Below are 15,442 nucleotides of genomic sequence, written 5' to 3'. Positions count from 1 at the left end.
CTCATGTGCATTTACTGAGTTCCCTCCCATCCATTAGAGAACAAAGGTTGGTCTTACCCCTCCTTTTGGAAATTCATTAGGAAATTCATAGATGTAATCTCCTTCTAATTATGAGCCTTTGATAGGCAGCAACAAAGCTAATTAGCTGGATTCCTGATTCCTAGAAACAACTTTGCAATGGGAGCAATCCTACAAGTAGTCATACCTGTCACCGCCTTATTCAGAATCAATGTCTTTAATATAAGAATATGTCGATATGCTTATTGTAACAGGTCACTGTAAAGCAAGGGGGTATTTTAAATGGAACCCTGAATACACTTCTCATGACTTAATTTTTCTGTACACAACAACTTTTAATTGTTGGGAGTTATTTACTCCAAAGCTGGAAAAGGGAAAAATATGGCTGACTTTGTATTTTCTAGCTTAGTGCATTGGAAAGACATTGTATATGGTCCTTCATAGCAGGAGTTTTAGAAGCTTACCCTGCTTAATCTGATTAAGTGTGCAAGATTGCTATTCAGAAGTGAAATACATGCAGCCAACAGATGCATCCATCCCACTGTACTCTGCCTTACAAAGGCAGTTCTCTCTCCAAAGGCAATACAATCCCACAGGAGCGTACCTCCTAGGTTTTCTAACCAAAAAATAGTTACATACCTGATATAAATAATCCTCAAATACAAAATAGTAGTCATCGTTGCTTGCTGTCAGTTTTACATCCTGTAATAAAAAAAATACAAGCATTTGAAGCCAAAAGATCTCTTTTTAGACTCCCATGGAGATTAAATGTAACATTGTGATAGAAAACACAGTTTCACTTTCATTCAAAGAACTATAGTTAAGCTTATACTCCACATTTTAAAATTAAAAAATGCTGTATTAACTTGATGATTAAGTATTCAGAGTTGAAACCTGAAATGGAAGCAGTCACACCCTGTTGGTTCTTTCTCACAAACCCTGTTATTCCTTCAAATGAGGATACCATTCCTTTATGACTTAACGGTTCAACTCAAATGTCTTACATGGGAGACAACACGGGCACAAGGAATAAGTTCACAATAATAAGTTCACACTTATTATTTTTACACTCCTCAAAACCAAATCATCCAGTATTTTCTTTGTTAAAAAAACCAACAACAAGATAAAAGTGTGATGAGCACATAAATCAGTCACTGTTTAGTGAATTACTTACTTTGTAAATCAGGTTGTCCACTAAAAGGTCGTGTTGAATCACATTTGACTTAAGCTGTTCATAATACAAGATGTCCTAAAATTAAGAATATTACCATCATCTGTCTGAGACATGATCTGAATTTATATTGAAAGTAAAAAAATTAATTTTCAGCAATTAAAAAAAAAAAAGCATGTATTCAACTGAAAAAAAGCACTTCATATTTATGAAGCATCTATCATGGCTTGTTCTAGTTTAAGTCCTAAGAATTAAGATTTGAGACATTATAAAATTACTTCACCTTCAGATAAGGGACTAGTTCAAATCAAAGACTTCCAACCTCTGGTTCTCTCTACACCTAAAATCTTTTCTATGCTCAAAATAATTATATTTCTTTGTTACCTTCTTTTTTCATGCATGTCTCCACCAATAGGTTCTGTCTTATCTTTAAGCATTAGTGAGTTGCTGCAAATATTTGACATTAAACTAGTATTAACCTGTAGGCAGGTTAAATTTGTGCGAAGATGAAATTATTATATATATGAAAAAACTGGTGAAGAGTACAAAAAAATAGGATCTGTTTTTAAACTCCATCTCTTTCCTGAATGTTAATGGAACATACAGGTGAAACAACAGGGAAAAATCAGAACAAACTTCTCTGTTTTTACTTATTCTATCCCTTCCTTCTTAGAAACAGCTTGCAAAGGAAAAATAGAATTAAATATTGCAATGTCAACCTGTAACTCCCAAATCCCTTTTTATATATACTTCTATCCCTAAATATTTTTCTGCCATTACAACTTCAATTGAATAACAATTTCTGATTGATTTGAACTAATTGATAAATTAAGTCAGCCATCCCAAAGATCCTTTTCACTTCACAAAAGTATTTTGATTTCAAAACATCTATATGGACACCACAAAAATATTTGTATATTCCCAACTTCACAGATTTACTGCTAATTTCTTCAATAAAGACAAGTCCAGAGTAAGGATTTGAAGAACAAGTGGGAAGTACGATGAAATCTTGCAGGGAGAGAATGATGAATAATGCACACTTAGAAACTATTAGAATTAGCATATTACTAAACTGCTAAGTTGAAATGAAGACAAAAGTTTTATTTACTAAGTACTGATGCCTCCCACAGGGAAAATATTTAAATTTTCCTTTTGAGAAATAAAAAAGGGGAGGTATAAATATTACACTATTCTTTAGGAAGGATCAGACATAAATATTTACTAAGTGCAAAGTATCTGCACTATGAATATTGCATTGTGTTCTTCAAAGCTACGAAGAACTACTTGATTACTCAAGCCATCATTTTAAAGCATCAATATTGTAATCTAATCAAGTATAACACTGCAAGTGTTATAATCAAGTATAAATGAATAACATTTTTTTTTTGCCATCTCTAATGACTGTCTGTATTAAAACACAAGAAGTTAATATTAAAAAAAAAACAATCAAAACCAAAGAAACCACAAGCCAAAACCAAAACCCATGGTAAGTGGATTGGAACGAGATGATCTTTAAGGCCCCTTGCAATCCAAACCATTCTGTGATTCTAAGAAGACCAGAAAGAAGCTGTTCACTTGAAATAGAACTCATGCAAAAAGAAGTTTAGCAAAGAAATCAGAAATTATTAAAAAAGGACTTGCAAAGCTAACACAATTATAACCATTATAGGAATAAAGGTTTTAACTCCTTATTTGCCATTCATTCTCTCTTAAATTGTGATTGCTGTGATGGAAAATGAAGCTGGACTTGGGAATCATGACAGGTTTTCAGCCACAACTTGGCTACAGGAGGATCTTGCCCATGTCTCATGTTAAAACAAGAGGTTTGTGATTGATGCACGATTAATAGATTTATTCCTTAGATCTGAATCATAAACAAGATTTACTTCCAAGACACAAGACTCTCTGGTGATCAGTCTCTCACTTAGACAGTGAGGAATATTTAAGAGCCTCACTCTTAAAATATATTAAAAAATATATTCAAAAAAATATTAAAGTCGAAAAATATTCAAGTCTACTTTTTCAATTTAATGTCTGAATTTTTTTCTCCATATGAGAAATTTCACTACTGGCAAGTTTCAAGAGTGTCCAAAGAAGTGTTACATTTCTTACATTATTTAAAATCTTTTCAGTTATAAACAAAAATCTTACCATTTTCATCTGATTCAACAATTCTTCTTTGTCTGCCAAATCTTCATGTAACATTGATTTGTAAACCTTTTCCCTTTCAAAAATATGTTGCATTTTTATATAGACTGCAGCTTTTCAGAAAATTATATACTTTTATACCACACCTCCAAATATACTAATCTTTCCAAACTGAATTTAAGTACACTTCAGGATTGCAGTGAGCAGCCTTCTTGACCTTACAGAGCCACATCCCAAAATTTCACCCAAAACATTCGTATTGCATCCACTTGAGACCATAAGGGAGCTCTGAAAGGAGCTCATGGGCAAGAGAGAACAGTATGTTTCAGGAGAACCGAGCAAAGCTACTTTAAGCAGAATCTGGATATTCGCCTTCTCTCAAATAAAGGTTTGGATTACTCAGCAACCTCTGCACTGCCACACGTGTCCTGCCATGAAATCCCTGGCACTAGAGCTACACTCTCACTGATGAACTGTAGGCAGGTCATGACCCATTTTTAGTTACCCTTGACGTGATTGCACTATTGCATTTGCCTCTCAATCTAGCAAGGTTAAAACAAATACCTAATCAGATTTCATAAAGAGAAAACAGAAGAGTTAAAGGAAGACCCTTCTGGTAAATTCTTGAGGAGGGTACAAAGCTTATTCTCTTTTCACCAGAGAACTGTGAAATCTACTTGTAAAGTACATCGTTCTCCAGCCAAAGATGATGACAGTCTGTTACTATAACTGGGTTTTCTGCTGTTTGAGTGGTACAGTGGGGACCTTTGGCTACTGAGCCTAATCTAAAAAACCTTTTGATAAGGCAGATATACAAAATGCCCCATTATGAACCTACCACCTCACCTATTTATTAAGTTTTTAAACCTTTGAAACTACATTCAGTAATACCTATAGCAAAGTAAACCATTACTGATTTTTCCATTTCCTGGAATTTTCAGAATTAAGGTTTTACACCTATTAACTCAAAAAAACTTACAGGGGAAGAAAAAGCCTATTAGATAATGAACAAATTTCCTTCCTAAGCAGTATTTCAGTAGCATGCAGAGAATAAACAATTGTGAACACTATGAATAGAAGGAAAAAAAAAATTAAACAGATTTTCACTGTGTGCCATCCATTTCGTGCAATGAGACAGACGACCCACAGGAAATAACTGTGAATATGTGATTCAAGATCATATGATTAAAAATATATACAGCAAATTGGACTGTTTACACAGACAATATTAACTGACACTGTTCACCTTCAAATGTTTGTCTTTGCAACCTTAAAAAGGCTCTTTTAGCACAGTTCCTCTAAAGTGTACCATTACAAATGAAAACGGAGAAACAATTCATTGTCAGGCAATGTGTTTATATATTTCTAAATAATCCTGCATACTGAGCTCACAGTTTATCATGTTTATTACTACAATGCTAGATCATTAGTATCATTCCTTGCTTGGCTGTATATTAGCTTTATACAGAGGCTGAGCTTTACTGAATAAAATTGTCCAAACAACAATATTGGATGCTAGCACACACAATGCTGCCCATACCAAACTCTCATAATATTTCACATCAAAGAAAGGAAATTCACAGTTCATGTGATTTAGAGATTCATGCAGCTATAAATGTAATAGAACCTAAATTGCAAATCAGAAATATTACAGTAAGGAATGCCTGCAAACAGACAACTCGACTCCAGCAGAGAAACTATTCATAGCAGATAGAGAAAAGAAGTGTTAGGTAAATCCATAAAGTCTATATGAAATTCAGCAGATCATAAAACAGCTACATGTATAGGAAACTGTTTTGTTATAGTTCACAAAAAATAAAGCCATGTATTCATTCTATGCAAGAAGAACACCTCAGGGTGTTAGCATTTTGGCAGTAGTCACAGCTTACTTCTGTGTACGAAACATTAGTTAATGCAGTGCTTAAACTGAACCACAGCTATTCAGTTTATAACATAGCTGTGGTGATCCATGTGCTATTCTACTTGATCTATGGGCACTCTGCTAGGTCTCATTCAGAAAATCCATCTTTTAAATGCATGTACTCAAAGTCCATAAAACAACTTTAACTTAGAACCCAGGATAAAAAATGCTATGCAAAAATAATCTTCGAAAAGAAGACAGATTATGACAGCTGTTAGATTAGAAGAAGTTTCAGCTTTGCATGACAGAAAAACATTTACATGCACTTACCTCACTTACCTTGAATTATTTTCTCCAAAATAGTGTATCTTGTCCCAACTTCATAATTTCTGTTTTCTAAGGGGACTGAGGGTGCATTTTGTATTTCACTGATTTTCAATCCTTTATTTCAACAACCTCAAAGTAGTAGACAAATTTCCCAGTTTGCATCACTTTATCTGTCATTACCACTTTGTCTTAATGTTATAATTACCATTTTCCAGCCACTTCCTTCAGCATCATTACAAAGTATTGTCTCACCACTAATTCCTTGCACACAGTCTACTCAGTTCAGTCTCAAGGCTTTGGATCCAGCAGATTGTCTCTTAAAGTAAAATTTCTACTGCATTCAGTCTTAGAATGTGTTTAAAATAGCTCATTTTTCTTTTTCATCTATAGCTGACAAATATCATTTGCTAAGTGTGTAAAAATTTATCATAAGGTAAATTATTATGTACATATAAAAGCCTCTCATTGAAGTTTCCCAATTATGCAAAGACCTTAAAGAGGAATTTAACTTTTTAAATAACCATGGCTTCATATTCTGCAAAAATTTCCTTGTTGAGGACTTGCATCAAGTACTTTGTTCACATGTCTATTAAAAATTAGGAAGAGTGGCAAAGACTTCACCACAGCACAGAGCTTTTTAAATCATAAAATGTTTATCAGTTTATGTGACAACTCAGTAGAGCATTTCTATTTTGGAGAAAACATCACTAGAAGATACATGCTTGCACTTTTGTATTCTCACCTAGTCTTCACATTTTACTCACCCTTCACTACTTACCTCTGGCTGATTAGAAACGTTAAGAATGAGGGCCCACAGATCAGCTCGGAGTGCTGTTGGACATCCCTGACGAACATACTGCTGAGCTGCAGCACTATCTTGCTCTGCTAAAACTGTAAGAAACAAAGCAGGTGAAGAGTTGATGTATGTAAGACTTCTATCAAATACCTTAATTTTTAACTTTAAAAACTGGCTTACCATGCTGTAAAGAGTTAGCTAATAGAAAAATACTGAAAAGATTTCATTTCCACATTGCAATTTTAAGTAATTCCTTGGGAAACAAGGCAATTGGTATTAATCAGCAAAGCTGTACTACATTCTGTCACAAAATAGCACTTAGTATGTACATATGACTGTATCAAGGCTGGTTGCAGCTACTAAGCTAGCATTATGCAGAACAAGCAGCCATTTATAGCCACAAAGTACTCCTGGTTTAACTATGAATGGTATCTCAGTTCAAATAGGAGATTGCCTCTCATTCTGGCTTTTTTTGTGTCTCCCTTCTTTCCCTGTTAACTATATAAGTATCTTCACAAATAACTGCAGGGCCAGAATTTTCCATTCCAGAGTATACTGTTCTGTTCTCTCATTATTGGTGTATTTACTCTAGGGGATAAAGACCTCAAAAGATATTGGTTTGCCTTCATATTGACAAAAAACAAATACTCTCCTGCTGACAGGTTTGTTTATTTGGGTCACTGCTGTGAAGCTTTAGGCTACCCTGTCACAAGGGACTCATGCTGAATACAGTACTGTATATATCATAGAACAGATTACCTAATTCCCTACTTAAATCTATGAACTTGAAAGACATACATCTTCAGCTACTGTAATCTGATAAAAGTGTTCCTCACCAAGGGTGTGTGATTAATTGTACCCTGATACCCAAAATGTCTTTCACAAAAGTGAGAGAGAGTTGGGAGAAATTTCTATGTTATTATCTAGACATTACATAGGTGTTGGACTGCTTCTTGAAAGTTGCCAAATCCATTTCCTCTAATTTTTCAGAAGTGTCTATGAAACAGGTTGCTTTTCTGTATCTCACTGAATTTGATATTCGCAATATCTGCTCTGATATGACTTAGAAGGACAAGATTTAGAATTAAATATCTAACTAATTGATTTTTATTTTCTTCCCTTTTTGCTTAAATACTGAATAGACGAGCTTGCCAAAATCTGTTTAAGTTGCAGAGCTCTAATACAGACATTTCTATGATCCTTTGTTCTTGCATGAAGATGGCAAAAAAACCCGATTCCTACATTCTCCACAGAACTTCAGAAATACTGTGATTCATCTTGGCATCCATGAGTATTTACCTTATTTTTCTTACTGACATAGAAAATATTAAGAAGTAGTTTTGGTATTTACAAGATGGGTTTTACTAAACACAACAAAATAAAATCCTCAGGCTATGCAATACATCTAATAAAAAAGCAAAATTTGCCTCCGTGACAAACAAAGTCATAGCTAACACCCATTAGAGAATGCAGCAGTTTTCCCACTGAATGAAAAGGGATTTCAGTTTATGGTCAAGGCACTTACATATTTACAAAATTTTTAGTCTTTGACTATAGGAAAAGCTAAAGCATTTTCTAGAATAAAGCTTCTTTGTATAGGCAAGAGAAGATGAATATGAACGGCATGAATGAATGGCTCAAGAAGTCCAGAAAATATAGTTTATTTGGAAGAATGTGAAAAGAACAGAAGTGGACAGAACCTAATGAGTTGCTCTTGGATTAGAAAATTGACAGTGCAGGACAGAAAGATGACAACAAAAGAAGTAAGAAAGAAAGAAAGATCATTGTTCTGTTACTGCAACAAAAAAAGTAGGATGGAGCCCTTTTGGGACAGTATCCTGCCTATTTTTTCCTTTGATGCTAATGTTCAGCAGGAATCAGAAGAGACAGTAATGAGTAAATATTGGTGTATTTCAACCATTCCTTGTATGTTTCTTCTATAAGCAAACTTAAACTATTCAATTATTATTTCTTTTAACTTCCCCTTCCTTTTGTAGGTTATTTCTTAACCTACAAAAACAATCCTGGAACTTTTAAGAAAAAGCAGTATAAAGAGACAAGTAAATGAATATTCCATAGTGGCTAATATGGAATACTAATACTAATCACTAATACTGCAATATTTGGCAATTGCAACTGATTATTAAAATGCTAATTCTGACATAAAGGCATAGATCCCATAACAATAATGAGATCTTTGTGTGCAGAGAAGGGATTCCAAAGAATTTTGACTTTAAACTGAAATTCAGTAATGGAATAAGATAAGTTGCCACCAAAAAGATGTCTATGTGCTTCCTATTTTGTTTTTATTGAAATACCTGTGGAGCTTTTTTCTGGTAGGTACTGGTACCCTGCAAATATTTGCTTTTCTGTCCCTATTTAAATGATAACAGTATTAGTGATTGTCTATCTAAATTGCAATGGTATTACTAATAATGCTTTGTGCTAGTCTAGGTTCTTAAAATTCTAAGAGGTACAAACAAATAGAAATTTATTAAATTAATTCTTAACTACTCACAGTTAATTACAAATAAAAACAGATCCATACCTTTCTGCCCAACATGTACATGTTCATTTTCAAAGAACTCTAGAAAATAAAAACACGGAAAAGTATGGCAAACAATAAATGAAAAAGACATCCCAGCTGATAATGTATTTTTGTATTTTTAACACATAATTACATTGAGTTGCTCTTTACTGCTAATATCACTAAAAGTTAACCTGCATCAAAGTTCTTTTTCAAAAACTAATTTTGTGTTTCAAAACCACAAATATCAAAGCAGCATTATACCACATGATTTTCAACTAGGCAAGTTTCCATTTAAAAAGAAAAATCTTGTGATACTAGAGTGATTTCCATTTTTATGTAGAAAGACCATTTTAAAACCTCTTTATACAGCAATAGATGCATACATGGAAAACTAATAGAGATTATACACTATTTAAGTTACTGAATATTAATATATGGGTATGCCCTGTAATATTTTCTTGACAACAGATATTTTAAATATGTTTGCATGTGTACCTGTATGTATGTATATATATAAAAATATGCCTATCTGTTAGCTGGATTAACATTTACTGATAATTTCTGTATTTCTGGAAACAGGCAATGTGGTTCTCTAGATCCTGAAGTGTTCAAACATATTGAAATTAATATATTCTCTACTTAAGGTGATGACTTTAAAACTTCTCCAAATATGACTCTTCATATATGCATTGTTTTCTATTATTAGCTATATTTTACTATGAAAATCACTAAAATCATAGTCACAGAACAAATATTTATGGTTGAAAAAAAAAATTTGGGAAAAATACACAATTTTTTTTATAATTTCAAAGGATTCTGCTCATTAGTTTTCCGTTTGAATGACTGGAGCATGGCAGTAGCTTACCAGGAGGCACTTGTGCTGAATCATCAATACCTAGCTGTCCTATATTTAAGCCTAGTTCATTAAAGTCTTCTTTCTGAAAAGGAACAGAACCATAACAAAGTAATTAATATTTTTAATTCTCTAAATCACTTGAGATTTCTTCTGAAAGGCTTAATGTGAGTATTTTCTGAACCAAATGAAATTCTTCTAAATGCATACATTTGTCATAGACTCTCACATCAATTCTTACTCTAGTTTTAGTTATAAGCCTCAGTTTGCATGTCAAGTATGAGCTACACCTGGATGTAGTGAAGTGGTGAATCAAAGATCAGGTTAAGGATCTCTAATTCCCATCTCTTTTCCAACCCAGGTGAAGGCTTTTCTACTAGCATAAAATCTGCAAGAGCCTCATCAGTGAAGCATTTAGAAAAACTCTCCTATATAATACACTAGCACTCAAACATTTCTTTTCATTTACACCTGACAATAAAGGGACTTAAGATTATATTGCGAAGAAAGCCAGAAATTAACTCACTGTCAGGCTACTGATCTTGTACAGAATCTGCAGAAATGAGATGTGCTACAAATTTGGAGTTTCTTGTATAGAAGAAAAATTGTTAAGTGAATAACATGTACAGAAGTGTATTTTTGGCACAAATTAAACCCGTGTTTCATAAAATAAAAACTTCCCTACTGGCAGAAATTTTACTGTTTATGTTTTATTTTTCATTTAAAATATTTTTTCATAGACCTTCTTTATGCTCTGTATTTTAACTATATATTTAGATTGATTTTCACTTTCAAAAGGAGAAATTTATGATGATAATTGTATTAATTTTTATTAGTTAGAATAATTTTCATTAACAAGGAAAAAAAGCTCTTACAGAAACCTCTTATTTAAAAAAAAATACTTACCAATTCTGGAATATCTTTAACTTTTAAGGGAACCTGAATTAGTCCCAGATGATTTCTGAAACTAGGCTGCTCTCCATTTTCATAATTTGGGTTTCGAAGATTCATCAGTACCTTAAAAAATTGTAGCTCTGTCATTTCTTGCTTACATTCATAATCCTTCTCAACCATTATCACCATTACAAACAGTACATTCAGCATAAAATAATTTTCCACAACATATATCTAGACACAAATTATCAAATTATATCTCAACATTTTCAAAATCAACAAGTACTGAAATTTTTAAGGAAGCTAACAGTCTACTTTGAAAAGTCAGCTCAATAAAAAAGCAGAAATAATTTTAATATACATAACTAAGTGTTGGCTATATAGTAATGCCTTAACTAAAATTTACTTCCTCATATAAGCTATACCAACAACATATTTCTGATGGCTACAGTATCCAGGATATTCTTCAGCATTACTTTTCTCTGAAATAATTTTATCTATCTTCTTACACTGGCAATCTTACAGAGCTTCCAATAAAAGTGCTACAGAATTTGCTACTAAAATAATTCTTTACTAAAATAACAATATCAAAATATCTTCTTTCATATAAGAAAAAGAAATTACAGAATTGAAAACTTAAAGCAAATATAATTTAAAGGACAAGTAATCATCTCAAGGTAAGTAACTGTGATCTATAAAGGAACTTACAGTCTCTCATATACTGTTATTTCAAGGTATAGATTTTGATGTGATGCAAAGATTCTTTCTAACATGAATTTCCAGCTCTTATGAAATTCTTTTATAACACTGTATTTCTACAGGTCTCATATTTTTAAGTATTCTAATACCATATAATCTAATTGTCAGACTTGTTAATTTAAAGAAACTGCAAACTCTGGAAAGAAAACAGCATAAAAGAAAAAGAGAATGATCATGAGGGTCACTGAATAAAGATTAAAAAAAAAAGACTAATTTATTTACAGATCCCGAATTTATTTACACACATCAGGGCTGTTAGTACAATGATGGAAAACAAAATAAATTAAACATCTTCAATGTTACTTTGATTAACTTAACAAAAAGAGTGATACGTAGTAAGTACTATTTGACTATGATGTTCTGTGCTTGAGCCAAAGAAAATGATGAATAATACTGACATTTAAGATTTTAAAGATTCCACGGTCACCAATTTTTTAATGGTTCAGTCTGATTACATACAAAAGCCCTGAAATTCAACACAGTCCTGTTTCATGTTTGATTTTTTACAACCTTCTAAGACGACCTACAATTTCAACTGAATACAAGTCTGCAATCTACTATCAAACAGTCTATTAGTTTCACATATTGTGAATTATGATCTTAATATATTGGAATTGAAAATGTAAAATGGTTTGCAAAATCACTTCAGAATCACTCTCCAAGAAAAAAAAAGTTGGTCCCAAACTCTGGTTTAGAGAAGTTTATCACAGGTTCAATTTAAAACTTAAGTTAAAAAAGTGACAATAGCGTTTTGTTTTGTAAACCAAACATGGACTCGCTATAAATGATAACCAGTATGAAATACACTTAGCAATTATTTTTCCCACTTCATATAAAGCACTATAATGAATACAAGATAATGGCTAAGTTTTATTAGAATTGAGGCTTACCTCAAGGAAATCTTTAGGTGCATAAACAGGCCGGAAAAGACTTAGATCTGAAATAAGATTTAAATGACACTATGTTAAAACCAAAAGATCAAAAACCTATGTGCCATATCTATAACACAATCTAGCAATTTAAATAATAGATTAGAGCAAAGATCAAGATAACATCATCACAAATATCATGTCAACAACACCACATATTCTGTCATGATTATGCTACTTATAATTGCCTTATTTTTTTAAACCCCAGAAAAATGAAGAGGAGGGTGTTCTTCAAGGTCCCTTCCAGACCAAACCATTCTATGATTCTATGAAGAGAACAGTAGTCAAGGGAAGCTTCCACTTAATCTTCACAAGTGTTTAGACTGAATCACTCTTAGACTTAAGAAAGACAGGATTTTCAAAAGCAGGGTATTTTTTAACAGCTTAGATTACTGAATTACACATACTGCTGTTAAATGAAAACTGGGGAGCAGTACTAAAAAATCCATGAAAAATGTTTGCCATCAGAGAGGTGTTAATGTGATACAAACCAGCACCTCTGCAAAATCCTTTTTAAAGAACTTGGCTATGAACTAGCATGAGAGTTAGCCTTACTTTCCCTAAGTATAATATTATTCTGTGCAGGAGTTATTTTTATCTTTTGTCAAGAAAAAAATCTGAGCTTAATTATCCAGAGTTCCAAACGTTTTCTGTAAGCCTGAGTTTACAATAAGAGGAGCTGTCTCCTAATTGAATAAATCTCTAAAGCACTGGAATATGGAATATAAAACAATAACCTCTCAGTAATGATTCAGTGTTAGTACAATAACTAGAAACAAAATAACAAGGAAATAAGTATTTATTTATGCATAATGACACACTACCAATGAAAGAAAGATCAAAATTAAATTGCCTTGAAGAGATTAGATTAACCTTTGACTGGTAAGTAAGATGTACATCCTGCCTTTCCATGTACAAAAATTTAATGGATGTTTAAATTTAGTTAAATGAGCCTTACCTGGCTCATCAGTCCCCATTTCATTCCATTTATTAAGCAGTTCTTTTTGTTCATTTGCAGGCCTCTGAAATACACAAAAAAGTGTATCTTCTTTTTTTTTAACAGAATTAATAAAAACATGCTTATTTCAAATATGTATTAATTTCAACTATACATTAATGCAATGTTTTACAAAATAGCAATACAAGCTTATTTGCTAACAAATTATTCTTAGCCTGAAGGTACATTACACTGCAAAAAACCAAAGTTCCAGTTCCTGGAAGGAAATAAGCCCATTAAATAGTTTTGGGTGTTTAGTGATGAATTTAGGGTATTTAGTACTCAGTTTTGTGTTACTGAATATTTACTGTCCTTCCATAGAGCTGTTGGACTCCATCAAATTCCTGTCCCTGGCAGTCATGAAAACCAAACAGCAGCATCCTTTAGCTCATGATGAACAATAGAGGTTTTGCCACCTATCACAGAGGCAAAACATGGGAATGAACAAAAGATTCTAACATTACTCCCTACTTCCATGATCTTTAAAATTAAAGCCTCTATATTAATTAAAAAAAAAAAGAAAAAAAACCACCAAAAAACACAACCAAATAAAAAAACCCCCACCACACCAAAATGAACGACAAACAAAATCAGCGATGTACCAATAATCTCTCTCTCTCTCTCCTCATGTACCAGTTCAACTACAGATTTCTGTGCACACAAAGCACATCGGTATCGCACACAGGCTGCACAAGTTATACAGTGGAGTCTGCACACAAAATACTGTTAAGAGCAAGGAACATAGTAATTTGCTTTCCAACATGCTGCTCTCTCAAGAGGATAATTACTGCAACAGCAAAGAGGAAAATCTACCTAGAGCCTTCATCTTCTCCCAAGCTGAGATGACACATTCATTGCCACCATCTCTGAAAATTATTCTGCATTAGAAAATATTTAGATACTGAACCTGCAGCTCTTGATAACCATGCCTAAAATGAAGATTACATTACAAGTGTGCAAGAAAAGGCTTAATTTCAGAGGAAATGTCAGTTTGAAAACAGAAAATTAACAATACATTACCTTCTGTGCTAGTGGGATATTGAGTTCTGTGCACATGCTGTTCAGACTTTTCAGAATTCGCTTCTCCCAGCTTCCCTAAAATGCACACGAAAGATCGATTATAAGGAATTTCTTTTTCCTGAAAATTGAATTTACTATGCGATAACAAGCAGCATTTTGAATTCAGATATATATAAAAGTATAGCAAGAGTCACTGACATCTGGAAACATATGAAGAGAATATTTACATGCTTCTTCATGCGGAAGCAATAGATCAAACAGATCTCATTCTTTACAACACAAAAAAGAACCAGAAAATTTTGTTGTTCATATTTCATATCTTTAAAAAATCGCGTATTTCACAATTACTGATTTTTATATATGTTTAATGATCAAGCTTCTTTATAGATCAACTTTTAACAATTTTTTCAAACAATTATAAGAGGTCAATCAACTGTGCATAGCAAATACCTTCTCCACTTTGGGGCCTGAAGAGACTGGCAGTCTTTCTCCACAAAAAGTATCTTAGATGTTGTCAGAAATTAAGGAAAGTTAGAAATCTGGTATTCTGTAATGCTTAAAAAAATGGTTCTTCTAACACAATGCTCAGGAAATAGTTGTCTGTCTAATCAGAGAAAACCAAAAGTAGACAATACCTTAGTGGCCAGTGGACAGTTTAAAAAGCAACCAGATTCTTCTGACAACTGCATTAGGCTTCAATAGTGCCTACTCCATGGCTAACTCCCCTGAAGTTAATGCCAATTAGTAATGACTTCCTTGTCAATGGACTTGGTATTTTGCTTCTGTGACTACAGCACCATTGGTGGGTTCTATACTTAATTTCATTTTCTGTGGATGACAAGCCAGACCTCAATCACATGAATGCAAAGACTCCACTTAATTTCATTACGTTCTATTTATTGCTTGTAATTTGCTCTAGACACAAATTTTACAACAGCTAGTTACTGTTTAACCATGCTCCTCAAAGATCTGTCCGAAAGGTGCTGCAGTTTATTAGACAAGAAGCAAATGAAGGGAAGGGCAATTTAAAAAAAAATTAAATCTTGTCTATAATTGTTTCATCTTAACTTTCATTTACAAGCTCATTTACTAGATCCTCTCATAACTTTTTCCATTTAAAAAATTGCTATCTTGCACCA

The 15,442-nt window shown here is 32.9% G+C and overlaps 1 protein-coding gene across 3 annotated transcripts in view; it reads right to left on the bottom strand.

Annotated features, from left to right (window-relative positions):
* Nucleotides 1–15,442, bottom strand: part of TBC1D19 (TBC1 domain family member 19) — a 48,486-nt gene that overhangs the window by 15,531 nt on the left and 17,513 nt on the right. For all 3 annotated transcript variants that reach the window (XM_021554456.2, XM_021554457.2, XM_021554459.3), the window contains 9 exons: nucleotides 14,304–14,378; nucleotides 13,245–13,308; nucleotides 12,248–12,294; nucleotides 10,611–10,721; nucleotides 9,717–9,789; nucleotides 8,870–8,908; nucleotides 6,304–6,416; nucleotides 1,193–1,267; nucleotides 658–720 (listed from right to left, as the gene is read on the bottom strand). In XM_021554456.2, the coding sequence (XP_021410131.2) occupies nucleotides 658–720; nucleotides 1,193–1,267; nucleotides 6,304–6,416; nucleotides 8,870–8,908; nucleotides 9,717–9,789; nucleotides 10,611–10,721; nucleotides 12,248–12,294; nucleotides 13,245–13,308; nucleotides 14,304–14,378 (660 nt within the window). The remainder of the gene's footprint in view (nucleotides 1–657; nucleotides 721–1,192; nucleotides 1,268–6,303; nucleotides 6,417–8,869; nucleotides 8,909–9,716; nucleotides 9,790–10,610; nucleotides 10,722–12,247; nucleotides 12,295–13,244; nucleotides 13,309–14,303; nucleotides 14,379–15,442) is intronic.

Source organism: Lonchura striata, chromosome 4 (assembly GCF_046129695.1).
Source record: "Lonchura striata isolate bLonStr1 chromosome 4, bLonStr1.mat, whole genome shotgun sequence".
Taxonomy (NCBI): domain Eukaryota; kingdom Metazoa; phylum Chordata; class Aves; order Passeriformes; family Estrildidae; genus Lonchura; species Lonchura striata.
The sequence above is the reverse complement of the archived record's forward strand: the minus strand, read 5'-3'. Positions and strand labels throughout refer to the sequence as shown.